At 35.9% G+C, this 14,770-nt stretch overlaps 1 protein-coding gene across 1 annotated transcript; it reads left to right on the forward strand.

Annotated features, from left to right (window-relative positions):
• Positions 1–2,198: 2,198 nt before the first annotated feature.
• Positions 2,199–7,720, forward strand: LOC140166386 (uncharacterized). Its single transcript, XM_072189837.1, is given in 2 exon segments — positions 2,199–4,768; positions 4,770–7,720. Coding segments are annotated over 2 exon segments (2,592 nt in total). The 5' UTR covers positions 2,199–2,412; the 3' UTR covers positions 5,006–7,720.
• Positions 7,721–14,770: the final 7,050 nt, after the last annotated feature.

Below are 14,770 nucleotides of genomic sequence, written 5' to 3' on the forward strand. Positions count from 1 at the left end.
TAGTAACTCAATTTTCAAAAATGCCTCCTTTGGCCCCCATGGACCAGATCGTGTCACATTTGAGGTCAGAGGGCCCATTTTCCTTATTTACCTCTTTTCTCGGAGACTGGGGTGTCATACGTTCCTCAAACTTGGTGGGTGGGTGCATCTTGACCCCAGACAGAACAAGTTTATATTGGTTAGTGGGTCAAGGTCTCCTGAGGTCATGCAGGGGTCATCTGAGGTCAAATTAGCAAAAATAGTCATATGGCCATGAAACTTGGTTTTTTGTTTGTTTCGGAGGCTTCATGTTAACAATGGTTAAACATTGTAGAAGTAGTTTTTTTGAAAAGAACACTGTTGGGATCATCTAAGCTGTTATTTTCTTGTGTGTATTGAATCAATGATTTATGCGGCAGATATTGTAGATTTATCACTTTAATTTTTTCACCCATTTGTTAAGTACCTGGTATGTGTTAATTTGCATGTGAAGCCTCCGAAACAGGCTTTCTTTGGTATCAGTATATTTTTCAACCATTAAAGGAGTATTTCGTGATCCTAGCATCCTCTTTTTATGACATTTTTCAGTACATATCCACGAAAAAGCATATTCCCAAAATTTCAGTTGATTCCGATTTTGCGTTTGCGAGTTATGCATGATTATGTGTATTACACTGCTCCATAGACAATACGTTGTAATTTCGTTCTGGTGCACCAGAACGAAATTCAAATTTCACGATATCTTTGCTAAACGAATTAATCTGCAAGAAATATTTTGTACATAAACATTATGTAGCCAGAGTATTCCAGTGATATAAAAATCTCAACTTTTTTGAGAAAAGTGGGGGATGAGGCTGTGGATCACAAAATGCCCCTTTAACCATAATATCAACACTTGTTTAAATTTATGACATTCTGCACATATCAAGTAATAATTACAATGCAGATATCAGTATGAAACACCAATTTAGATGTGCAAAGATGATAATTAATCTTATTGTTGTTTCGGAGACTTCATTTGTTTTGGAGGCTTCAAGTGTTAACAGAAAGTTTGTATTGGGTCCCATTTTCAAACAGTGATGTTTAAAAACAAGTGACTTGAGGATCTACTTTGCTACATTTTGATAAATAGATATTGGATGAGCTCTTTTATTTATATTTGCACAAGCTAGCTGAACAGTTTGTTTCGGAGGCTTCAAAAGAGTTAACGGAAAATCTGCTCTTTGAAGTCAAGATTTTATCAAAAATTTAAACGCTTACAAATCAGCTAATTTGTGTTACCCATTTCAAGTCCAGTTATCAACTGTTTTGAATCAAGAAGAAATGAAGAAATAACAAAGAATTATTTATTAGACCATACAGATCAAAATGTTAAAAATCCAAAGTTACACCCTTTACCATGAAAATTACCATATCCATGTGATATTTATGCACAGCAAATGAAGTCAGAGTGATAGCTGTATTGACATTTTTGGGTAAAACTTTGTCAAAAATGGAAAAAATGCATTTAACCTAAGTATCGTAACTCACATCACTTTCCAGAAATGAAAAAGTCAGCAGAAATAAAAAGATGAGTGTGTAGACAAATTTTAACACCATATAAGCCCTGCGCGCTTTTATCAATTGATAGCAACTGGCTACAACTTTCGATTAACATTGCATAAAAAAATTGAAAATAATTATACATTAAAAACCAAATGACCATAATATTAGGCCCATGAAAGTCAATTCCGAGTTTATCGTCACTTTTTTTTCCATGTTGGTGAGGTGACTTTTTCTTTTTTCATTATTTCATCAAATTTCATTATTGACCTAAAATGTGTGTTGATGCCAAACTCATACATGTGATTTATAAACATGTTTTTTATATGGGTAAGGGCTAGACAAGAGCCTGGTTTTGTTTCCAAGTTATGAATATATGTTTTACAAATAGAAATATATGTTTCCAATTGCTAAAACTGGTGAAAACAATGATACTTTGAAAATAATGAATTATTTTGGCATTTTTGAACATTTGACGCGGGTATTTTTGGTTTCCAAAAGTGACGCGCGCGGGGGACGATAAACTCGGAATCGACTTTCACGCACCTTATGGAACGTGACGCGCGCGGGGGACGATAAACTCGGAATCGACTTTCACGCGCCTTATGGAACCACCATCCGTATTTTCTCCTAAAAGTAATAATAATTTAAGTTTTCTACCTTTATTTTCATTACAGAACAATGGTAAAGAGACCTGCACGTGAGTGGGACTATTTAATGCCTCACGTTTGTAAATATTGTGGACGAAGATTCTACAATGACGTATTTAGATATCTGTTCCATATTCGCCACCATGAAATGTGGATTCGCCCCTTCTGGTATGACTATAAGAGCACCGTTATATATGTGCCCATACCCAAAATACAGAAGACAAAGAGAAGTAGGAGAAAGATGCTAGAGAGAATGAGGAAGGCAAGACAGAAGAAAGATGACAAAACAGGAAATGTGTCTACTAATGGACAATCTGTACCGGTCAAGAGAATATGTCAAGATGGGAAAATGTCGCCAAAGATCAAGAGCAAAGGCAGTGTCATCCTTTCTAAACAGAAGGCGGCTCGCGGAAGTCAGCGAACGGGTGGGATAGGAAATGGTAAGCAGCAACATGGTTATAGTAAATGTGCATCTACTAGTTCCACTTACAAGGAAACTTCTGGATCTGTCATTGCTTTGGAGACTTCTTCCACAGGTCAAGAAGACAGTTACATCAGTGCTAATGTAGAGCAAGAGCAATATGTAAAGAGGAAATCAAGACAGGCAAAAGAAGACGAAAGAGGAAAGGTATCTACTCAGGAACAATTGGAAGATGAGAAAAAGTCAGCAAAGATCAAGACAAAAGGGAGTGTCATCAGTTCCCACATCAGTTCTAAACAGAAGACACGCAGAACACAGCTTGCCTGTGGCACGGAGAATGCTAAGCAACGTGGCAGCAAAAAACGTGCATCTACTAGTTCCACATCTGAGGAAGCTTCTGGATCTTCCATTCCTTCAGAGACTTCTTCCATATATCCAGAAGGCAGTTACATCAGTGCTAATGTAGAGCATGAGAAATGTGTCAAGAATTTTCAATGTCAATTCTGTCTTAAGAAATTCAGTTCTTCAGGTTATGTCAAACAACATGAAAGGTTTCACACCAAAGAGTTTTGTTTTAAATGTAGATTTTGTAACAAAGGTTTCACAAGTTCAGTTAACTTGCAGAGACATGAGCGTATCCACACTAAAGAGAAGCCTTTTCAGTGTAAAATTTGCAATAAAAGCTTCGCACAGTCAGGTTCTTTGAAAGCACATGAACCTATTCATACTAATGATGTCCCTTTCAAGTGTAGATTTTGTAACAAAGGCTTCAAACGTTCAACTCACTTGCAGAGACATGAGCGTATTCATACTAAAGTGAAGCCATATAAATGTAAATTTTGCAACAAAGCCTTCACTGATCCAAGTAACTTGAAGACACATGAGTATATTCATACAAACGAAAAAACATTTATATGTCAATTTTGCAACAAAGGTTTCAGACAGTCAGTTCACTTGAAGAGACATGAGTCTATTCATACTAAAGTGAAGCCTTTTAAGTGTAAAATTTGCAATAAAAGCTTCACACATCCAAGTAACTTGAAGACTCATGAGTCTATCCATACTAATGTTTTCTGTTTCAAGTGTAAATTTTGTAACAAAGGCTTCAGAGGGTCATATACCTTGAAGGCACATGAGCGCATTCACACTAAAGAGAAGCCTTTTAAGTGTAACATTTGCAACAAAAGCTTCACAACGTTAAGTAACTTGAAGTCACATGAATTTATTCATACTGGTGATTTCCCTTTCAAGTGTAAATTTTGTAACAAAGGCTTCAAAGGGTCATATGACTTGAAGTCACATGAGCGCATTCACACTAAAGAGAAGCCATTTATGTGTAAATTTTGCAACAAAAGCTTCACAACGTTAAGTAACTTGAAGTCACATGAGCGTATTCACGCTAAAGAGAAGCCTTTTAAGTGTAACATTTGCAACAAAAGCTTCACCCATTCAAGTTCTTTGAAGGCACATGAGTTTGTTCATACTGGTGATTTCCCTTTCAAGTGTAAATTTTGTCACAAAGGCTTCACACAGACAGGTAACTTGAAGACACATCAACGCATTCATTCTAAAGAGAAGCCCTTTAAGTGTAAAGTTTGCAACAAAGGATTCACCCATTCAGGTAACTTGAAGACACATGAGCGTATTCACAATAAAGAGAAGCCTTTTCAGTGTAAAATTTGCAACAAATGCTTCACACAACCACATCACTTGAAGACTCATCAGTCTATTCATACTAATGATTTCCATTTCAAGTGTAAATTTTGTAACAAAGGCTTCAGAGGGTCACATAACTTAAAGTCACATGAGCGCATTCACGCTAAAGAGAAGCCTTTTAAGTGTAACATTTGCAACAAAAGCTTCACACAGTCAGGTCACTTGAAGGCACATGAGTTTATTCATACTGGTGATTTCCCTTTCAAGTGTACATTTTGCCACAAAGGCTTTACACGAGCAGGTGACTTGAAGACGCATCAACGCATTCATTCTAAAGAGAGACCTTTTAATTGTAAATATTGCAACAAAAGCTTCGCCCATTCAGGTTCCTTGAAGACTCATGAACGTATTCACACAAAAGAGAAGCCCTTTAAGTGTAAAATTTGTAACAAAAGCTTCACAACGTCAGGTAACTTGCAAAGGCATGAGGGCATTCATACTAAAGAGAAGCCTACAATGTAAATTTTGCAATAAAAACTTCACACAGTCAGGTCACCTGAAGACGCATGAGTCTATTCATACTAATGATTTCCCTTTCAAGTGTAAATCTTGCAACAAAGGCTTCACACAGTCGGGTAATTTGAAGACAAATCAACTCATTCATTCGAAAGAGAAGCCTTTTCATTGTAAATTTTGCAACAAAGGCTTCACAACATCAAGTAAAATGAACGTGTTCATACGTAAGAGACTAGTGTAAAATTTGCCACAAAAACTTCAGATTCAAGTAACTTGAAAAACATGAGCGCAAACATACTAAAGAGAAGCCATTTCAACGTAAATTTTGCAATAAAAGCTTCATACATGAATGCATTCATACTAAGTCAATAGAACCAAATGAGTTTGATCTTTTGATCGAGTTTGATGCTTGGTCGATCTCTATTATTATCATTTAATAAGCTATTATGAATTGTTATGACATTTAATCTTTGTAGGTAATATATTGTCCTTGTCCAATACAATTTTACCGTTACTTCTGATGAATTAGTTGATAGTTCATTAATAACAAGCAGTGTCCGAATTAAGGAAATAAAAAGGGTTGTCCCACGGACAACCCAGTTGTAATTTCTGGTTGTCCGCCAAAGTTTTTAGTTGTCCGTAAGCTGCCACAATCTGAAACAACTACATGTGACCAATAAAGTGGAGTGAGTGTAGTCAATTTATGAACAATTACTCTTAAATCTTTAACAATTCATCAGTTGTGTCAGGTTTGAGCAAACTGACATGCTGAAAAAGTGACTTTTGGCTGCAGATCTTTGGTTGTCCCGGGCAAACGGACAACCAAAATTTCGAACACTGATAACAAGCATTGCAGCAGCATCAACGGTCGATCCAAAGATTGGACAAACTTGACTCTGGTGCCTTAAGTGAAGCCATTTAAATGTAAAATTGGCAACAAAGCCATCACAACATCAAGTAACTTGAAGTGAACATATTCATAAAGAGAAGTGGCAAGTGGCAATTTTGCAACAAAAGTTTCACAGTTTCTTTGAAGGCACATGAACCTTTTCATACCAATGAGTTCTCTTTCAAATGTAAATTTTGCCACAAAAGGTTTCCATGTTCGAATATTTTGAAAACACATGAAGCCATTTTAAAAATTTGCAATAACGCCTTCACAAATTTAAGTAACTTGAAGACACATGTTGTGCAAACCCTTTAAGTGCAAATGACGCACATCCAGTTTCTTTGAAGGCAGTCACACATACATTTTCATGCTAAAAATTTCCCTTCCAAGTGTTAACTTTGCAATAAGGCTTCATACAGTCAAGTCACACATTCATACTACATTGTATAAGCGGGACTATAAGTGAAGCCCTGTAGTGTAAATTTTGCAACAAATACTTCACACAGTCAGGTGACTTGAGACATGAACATATTCATACAAAAAGGAAGCCATTTCAGCATAAATTGTAAAAAACAAACATCCAATGGGGGCAAAAACAAATAAATACATGAGTTAAAACCCCAACATTCAAAAAGACAAAACTTTTCTTAATGAAGAGAAAGAGATCAGGTCTAAAGGCTGGTCTAATTTGGAACAGAATTTTGTAATTCTTACATTATAAATATTTTGCAATAGAACCTTCACACACTCCGGTTCCTTGAAGGCACATGAACATGTTCATACTACAGAGAAGCCTTTTAAATGTATATTTTGCCACAAAATCATACAGTTATGTTACTTGAAGCATAAGACACGTGAAAGCATTTATTCTAAAAGAGAAGTTTAAAGTGAATTTTACAACAAAATTTCAGATTTCAGATCACAAAATTGGGTCAGAGTTTAATGGGTAGCAAAAAAAAGTGTTTTCATTCTGAGAACCGCACCAAAGCTGTAGACACTAGACAGCCATGGTTTATTACTAGCACCGATGTCATTTTTGAGGACCGAGGCACTTTTGCACATGCAGCACATCCTCCAAGGACAAGCATCAGCTCTGTTTAACCCCATGAGAACTACCTGCCTATTGGTCAAAAAGGAGTTTTCATTATCAATTGGGCCAATCAGCATCATTGTTAGAATAATTTCACCACACAAAAAAATTGGAGTGAATTATTTGCAAAACTCCATTCTGATTGGCGATTAAAATGAAGATATCATCAGAAGCCATGTTAGATTGGCAGGTAGTGCTCAAGGGGTTAATTATGGTAGTATTTATTATCTCCAGACTTAAAACTGGTCTGTTTGATTTAATGGGGGAACTAAGTTGGAAAAGAAGGCTGATGTGCCTGTTTTTTATGATAGCTGTAATTTGTGGTCTTGTGGATAGTTTACTCAGATTGCATTTGTTAAAATTCTGAAATTTGAGGCTTATTTTTGGTTCCACACCACCAGATGACATAAGGCCAAGTAAAATAAAAAACATGTTTCACGTCCGGGTTTTTGAAAAAAAAGGAGGAGGAGGGGGCTTTTTATTTTTTATCGCAAAATCGGTGTAAATACCCATAATTAGAGCTGTTTTAGCGTACACAATAATGCCTGGAAAAAGGAGGAGGCCTCTTTTTATTTGTTGTTCTGAGAGGTAGGCCCCCTCTAATTATCTCAAAACCATCCAAAGTGTTTCTTGTATATTAGCAAGACTATAGAAAGCATCTGTACTTCCTACATGTAGACATTTTTTGTGAAAAGTTATAACTGACTTTCACAAAATAAAAATAAAATTGAAGAAACTTCAAAAAAGGAAGCGGGAGCGGATGTGAAACATGTTTATTTTTTTATTTGGTCTAACTACAAAAAGTACAAGTGGTTTGCTGTAAGATCAATAGATTGGAGCAAAATGGTGTTTTAAGGGATCTGGAATGATCGTTTTGAGCATTTCGACAGTATTTTTTGTGGGACATGAGAGCACATCAGACATATCGAATTGCATTCTGAATACGAAGATGTCTTTCTGATATCAAATAATTTCCATTTTTTGAAATTCACAATATAATACAAATTTTATGACAAATTATTAAAAGTTGATATTTTTCACATTTTTGATATAACAGTACTCGAAGTAAATTTTATAAATCTAATGATATATTCTTAAAGTGTATGTAGCTGGGAGGAAAAGCCGACAATTGATTTTTTTTGAAATTTGCAATGTAATACACATTTTATGGCAAATGATTAAAAATTGATATTTAACAGTACTCGAAGATTTATACTTAAAGTGTATGTAGGTGGGATGAAAAGCCGACGATCAATTGAAAATTTTGACCTTTTATATTGAAGATATGGATTTTTTTCCCAAAAAGACCTATTTTTTTTTTTGTGTTTTGGGGAAAAAAATCCATATCTTCAATACGAAAGGTCAAAATTTTCAATTGATCGTCGGCTTTTCATCCCACCTACATACACTTTAAGTATAAATCTTCGAGTAGGGGAGATTGGGGTTAGTTGGAACGCGGGGTAAGTTGAAACATTGTATTTTTTTCTGACACAAAAAATTTATTTGGTAAAATACTGGCACCTAGTAATAGGTATTAGTAAGGGTCATCCACCAAATTAGCAACAGCACTGATGCCCCACCAGTGTTGGCTTGGTAAAGGAATATCTGTTTTTTGACTTACTGACTAATTTTTATGCCCCTCAGAAAAGATGCGTTATCTCCATGTTGTTTAAAGATTCAGGGGATTATTTTTTGAGTATCATAAGCACTAGTAGTAAGTCCCAGAATAATGTTAAATAAAAGTTTTATTGTATTTCTTATTTTGTGTAATGAACTTTGAAATGTAAAAATAGGCATCGGGGTTAGTTGAAACTTTTGAGGTGGGGTTAGTTGAAACGTGAAAATCGCATAGAAAACTATGGTTAAAAATTTGACTTTTTAAAAATTTGTAACATGTTTACCATTTCTTCAATATTGCTTTAATATGGTTAAAAAGCAATAATACAAGCAAAAAATGCACACAGAAAGTAACATTTTATAATATTTTAGGCTTCTCATATTTTGGTCCATGGTGACACTTGTCACCTTGTGTCCAAAGTATTGACCCGCACTCCCACATATTTATTTATTCATTTTTTCACACTGATTGTATGTTAAAGGGTGCCTTCAAGGGAAGTATAACCCTAACAACACAATAATAATTATTTTGAAATTTTTACAAGCCGTGTTTCAACTAACCCCACCCTATGTTTCAACTTACCCCAGGGGTGGGGTTAGTTGAAACACTTTTTTCAAATTTTCAAATTGGATTATATGAATAATCATAAGCAGGTCCAATAAAGTTTAAGGCTGTATTTGTAGCATGTATGTATATGTTTATACTGATATGGTTAGTGTTTCTTGAAAGTAATCGGTTTGCGTTAAAAAGACGATTTTGTGAAAAATGTTTCAACTAACCCCAATCTCCCCTACTGTTAAATATCAATTTTTAATCATTTGCCATAAAATGTGTATTACATTGCAAATTTCAAAAAATCAAAATTATTTGATATCAGGACATTCTTCGTATTCAGAATGTCTGATGTGCTCTATAACAGGGCCGTAGCAAGGTTGAAAAATGTGGGGCGGCCATCACAAATGTGGGGCGGCCAAATCACAAATTTATGGCCAAATTGAAATAAAGACATAAAGAAAAACATAACAAATTTCTCAAAAAGTGGGGCGGCCATGGCATCCCCGGCCGCCCCGCTTGCTACGGCCCTGCTCTATAAATGTCCCACAATAAATACTGTCCAAACGTTCATACCCCACCCCTTAAATGAACCAGGAAGTTTTAACTATGAGAAAATTACAATTCCTCTGTACCTTTGAACACATAAAATAATGGGAACTTTATGTGGTGTGGACCTCATATGGATAGACTATACACAATAAATGATACTAGTTATACTGTTTTATTTCTGTATATATTTTGAAACTATATTGACTATAAAAATAAGTACTTGGTACTACATTTATTACACACAACATCTTCATTCTTGCAGCAGCGAAATGTGAATCATTTCGGGGGTTTAGAGCAGGAAAAGGTCAATCTGCAATAACTGCCAGATTTCTTATAGAATGCACTGCAGGGGTAGCGCTAGGCTGCATTTTAGGGTCCCGGACTCACCAAAATACGTAGCAGTTGGGACCCCATATTTTTAAATTTTCTGCAAGTTCAGTGGTGCCTACAGACCCCCAGTTTATGGCAGACATGCTGCATTTGTGCAGCTCTGACTCGCCAAACTCTGATGCGGACCCCCCTACTTTTTTAGGTTCAGGGGTCCCAGTGGACACTGGAGTGTTTTGTTCTAGCTCTACCCCTGGAAATGGTCAAATTATCTATAGGGCAGATATTGCAGATAAGTCTTTTCTTGCACGAAACCCTCAATTTGATTCTTGCAAACTACCTACTGAATAGACTTTGAAAATAATGAGAATCAACTGATTCATGTAAAACTTTCTTGGAGAATATACCATATAAAATGCAAGAATGTTCTCACCAAAATTTTAACCCTGACACACAATGGCAAGACACATTGCTGATATTGAAATTGATTTTATAAGTTTGGGTACCCAGGGCCTAGATTTCGACTAGAATCACAGAATCGATTATCATAATAGATTCGGTTGCGAGAATCAACTTCTCTCATTGTATCATACAGTAAGTGCAGTGACTATGATGTATTTTGATTCTCGCAAACCAAGACGAAATCTAGGCCCTGGTACCGGTACACTGGAACCTCGTTAATAAAATTGTCAGTGCCTCCTGGCCAGGGCAGCGGCGTAGCTGGGATTTTTTTCCAGGGGGGGGGCAAGCCTCTATGGGGCGGGGGCCAAACTAGGGGGCCCCAATAGACTAATTTTGCCAGGCTTATTGCATATCGTATGTATTCCAATATCTCTCTTTCCCTCCTCTTCCCTCTCTCTCCTCCTCTCTCCCTCCTTTTTCCCTTGCACTAGGGGGTGGGGCCCAAATAGGCAGGGGGGCGATCCCCCCGGCAGCTACGCCACTGGGCCAGGGCCTCATATTTTAGTTTGCGTTAACAGGATTTTGTGTTATCCGGTCTTTAATATAACATTTTGTGTTATCAGGAATTTTGTGTTAATGAGTTTCCGCTGTATAAACATTAATTTTGTATGTTTAATCAAATATGATGTAGCTAATAAACATTTTCAACTATGACAGAAATGATGAGCTGTTTTGTTCGTTGTTGGTTTGTTGTTGAGTTGCATCCCTGTAACTTCACTAGGCTATTACAGTTGGGTTGGTACAATTTGTGACCCTACTTCTCATACCCCACTTGACCCGACTTATTTTTTACGTTTTGTGAGATATTCGCAGTGTATTCAGTAGGTAATCAAATATTGAACAAATGCCAGACACATTTCCTTTATTATCGATTAAAAAACAGCATTTTCAAGCATTTTTTAACGCAAATTTCAAAGCCTCGTTCAGCGATATTGAGATATAATTAGCATTGATGAGTTTTGAGCCCTGTACAATTACAAAACACCCGGACTTATTTGCTCAGACCATGAGCACACCATGAGTGTTTGCTTATTGATCGACCAATTACCAGGAGAAGTCAGTAACTGGTTGCCCAATATCTGCTATAAACTTGGTTGAACCTGGTGTGGTGGTAGCCCTATACAGCTGTATACGTTGAAGTCAATGTTAAATAAATACCAAATGTTGCTAGCAGTAAAATAGTTAAATAAGCCTACTGCATGCAATGACAATAAAAAATAAGTTTATGATGTCGTCATGCGTAGATCTTAAGGTGGTATTTAAGGCATATTCTAGAAATTAATAAATGGCTGAGTCAAAACCGTTTGTGACTTTCAGAAGATTTTTAGGTATGTAATTTAAAAATAAATTATTTGAGTTTGATTTGTTTGACTAGGTCTAATTCGTTTTAGGCCTAATATTAATAGTATACTCTTTATAATACAGATATTTTATTACTTTCTGAAGATTTTATTTTCATTTTGAGTTAATAGTGTAAGACGGAAACTAAAGTACTTTTAATAACCAGAGCGACATAAAAGTTCGAAGCACAATGCATGGGTAGGTACATTTATATTGGCATTCAAAATAAAAGAATTTTATCATTTAGGTGTAAATACTTTCGTTAACGAATAACCACAGTAACATGAAAAGTAGAAACCCGGGGTAGAAACATGGGGGAGACTCATTGGCATTCAACAGAATGAACTAATGGATGTTTTCATTCAAATGCAAATATTCTAAGTAGCTTAAACTTTAATAGTTGCCCCGTCGGCTTCTAAATAGTCAACAGAAACTAAAGAAGTGTTCACTCTAATTTCACACTATTTATTTTCTGAATAGAATAGAATCCCTATTTTTGATCCCGTAACTATTTTATTTTGATTAGATATGTTCATTTAAATTAGGTATATTATCACTTTTAACCAACAATTTGATCAAAATGTTCTCAATAAGTGCAAATACTACCCTGTCAGCTTTTGAATATAAAAAAAAAAGTAGAGCAGCTAACTAATTAATTATCTGGAAGTCATTAGGAACACTTTGACCAAGTTTGAAACCAGTATTCTATTAAATAAAAATGTTGTTGAATATTAATGAGCACTTTCGAGTCATATTGGTTCATTGATTATTGATAAAAAATAATACAATGCAAAGATATAATTGTGTGTATTATAAAAACCATATGTCTGATTAGCTTAAAACGTAAGGCGTATTGATCAGTGTTCTTTGCCCTACTCATTTAGTCTATTATTTTTAACATGCATAGAGCACTTCCAAAATGCCTCAAATACCACCTTAATGCGACAGCTTCAGGGGCGTAGCCAGCTTTCTTGGTCAGGGGGGGCAAAATAAAATTTTAGGGGCACAGACGAAAAAAATTGCAGTTGCATCATACAATACATAGAGACTGTATGTCTTGAGCTTCCCGAAAAGGGCCTTATTGGGATGATGTGCACGCGTAGCCTGAAAAAAATGGTATTTTACACTATTTTACGCTCGTTATCTGGCTAAAAAGGGCTTTATTGTTAAAAAGTGTGCAGCGTGCCCTTGAAAAATTTTGTATTTTACACTATTTTGGCCCTGAATTTTGCTAGAAAAGGGCTCCATGCCCTTTTCTTTTCCTTTGCCCTCCTGATTTTCTCTTTCATTTTTTATCAGAGGGGCACTTTTTCTTTCATTTTTTGTCAGGGGGGGCACTCTGCCCCCCCTGCCTACGCTACTGGACAGCTTACAAACGACTGGTTTGGAGATTATGGCAGCGAACGAGGAAGGGCGAGGTTTATAAACAATATCTTTGAATATATAATTTTTCACTAATCACACTGATTTAGCCATGTCAATTCGGTAGACTTCATTTGCACTTTATTTAGTATTCATTGAAATATTTAAACAGATTTATTGTAACGAAAAAAAGTCGGGTCAAGTGGGGTATGAGAAGTAGGGTCACAAATTGTACCAACCCATTACGGTTGTTATCTATACACCCACTATGGAAGAATAGACTAATATTTAAACACATGGGGATACCTGAATTGGTGATATCAGTTTGAAATCTGCACCATGACTGTGGGCGATTAAAGTCATGTCTTCCATAGGGGGTGAGTGATGGATTTCAACTGGAATAGCCCAGTTCACAAATCTCTTAAAGCCTGCTTTGCAACTTCTAAAGATCTACATTTCAAAAAAAGATCGTAATTTCAGTTTGCCCTGGACAAATTTTAAAGGATGTTCAATAAATATGAGCCCCAGGGTGGGGAGGTTAAACACCGTAAAAAACAGGCTGCCAAAAAAGGCTTTCCCCAACTCTTAAAACCTGTCAAAACCACCCACCCCCTTTACCTAAAGCCACGATTTTTCCGTGTTACAAAATTTAAATTCCGTGTTACAAATTGGACGATTGCACTGAGAAGTAAAAACAAATATGTTTTAAAAGTGTATTTTGTGCTCCGTTTACTGTAGTATCCCTTCAACATTGTCATCGTAGGCCTAGAATTAATGCTAGAATGGATTGTTTAATGGTTGATTACTGCTAAATAATCACTTTTCTTTGCAAATCAACACAAAAGTTACAGTTTTTTCACTATTTTGTGGCATTTTCAAATTTCCGTGAGCAAACCCCGAATTCCGTGAATTTCTCTGTTTTTCCGTATCACGGAGAAATCGTGGCTTTACCTTTACCAAAGGTTTCCTGCCCCCCCCCCACATTTTACACTCCCTCAGGCTCATAATTATAGCACAGCCCTTTGTTTCTAAAATAAATTCATTGATCTTCATAGTAAATACATGTACATTTAAATATTTAATTGTATTGCATTTTCTCTCTACACTAGTCAGCATTTCTTTGTTTTTTAACATAAAATATAATATACTGTACAAAACATTTTTGCGACAAACTTTTAGGCACCTTTTATGACTTCATAAACACACACATAATACAGGCCTTGGGTGTTTAATTCACTCCCTATTTGAAAGCGCAACATACAGGATTTCAAAATATCATCTGACCTCCCTATGTGTGGCCATAAAAATGAAATCGGGGTAATTATGTACATTAATGATCTAATACATTTAACTCCCCCCGGACTGTGATGTGAGATACCCCACTCAATCACCGGTAAAAAGATGTATAAGAGATTAATTCTACTCAATGGAAACTGACCAGTATTTTCATTCTTGAGGAAAGAAAATAGCGGGGACATTTACCAGCGAACGCCAATAGAATTGACTGGAACCCATTACTCAATTTTCCAGTGACTATATTTGGCAGACATCGGACCTGCCAACCTACCGAAGTCAGAATGAGGGACATTGAGACCAAAACCGTGTACATGTACACAAACCAGGTAGCGACAAATTCAAATACTTGAGAAGAGAGAAGGTTTTGCAGGTCTGAATTTATCACAATAGATTAAAGAGAATGCTATAGCAAATTTTAAAGAGACATTTTCATCATTTTCTTACATTTAAATTTGCCATCACTGAAATTTTCAGAAAACAGGACTGTCCCTCATTTTCACTTTGGTAAATCCAAAAT

Source organism: Amphiura filiformis, chromosome 12, assembly GCF_039555335.1.
Source record: "Amphiura filiformis chromosome 12, Afil_fr2py, whole genome shotgun sequence".
In the NCBI taxonomy this organism is placed as follows: Eukaryota; Metazoa; Echinodermata; class Ophiuroidea; order Amphilepidida; family Amphiuridae; genus Amphiura; species Amphiura filiformis.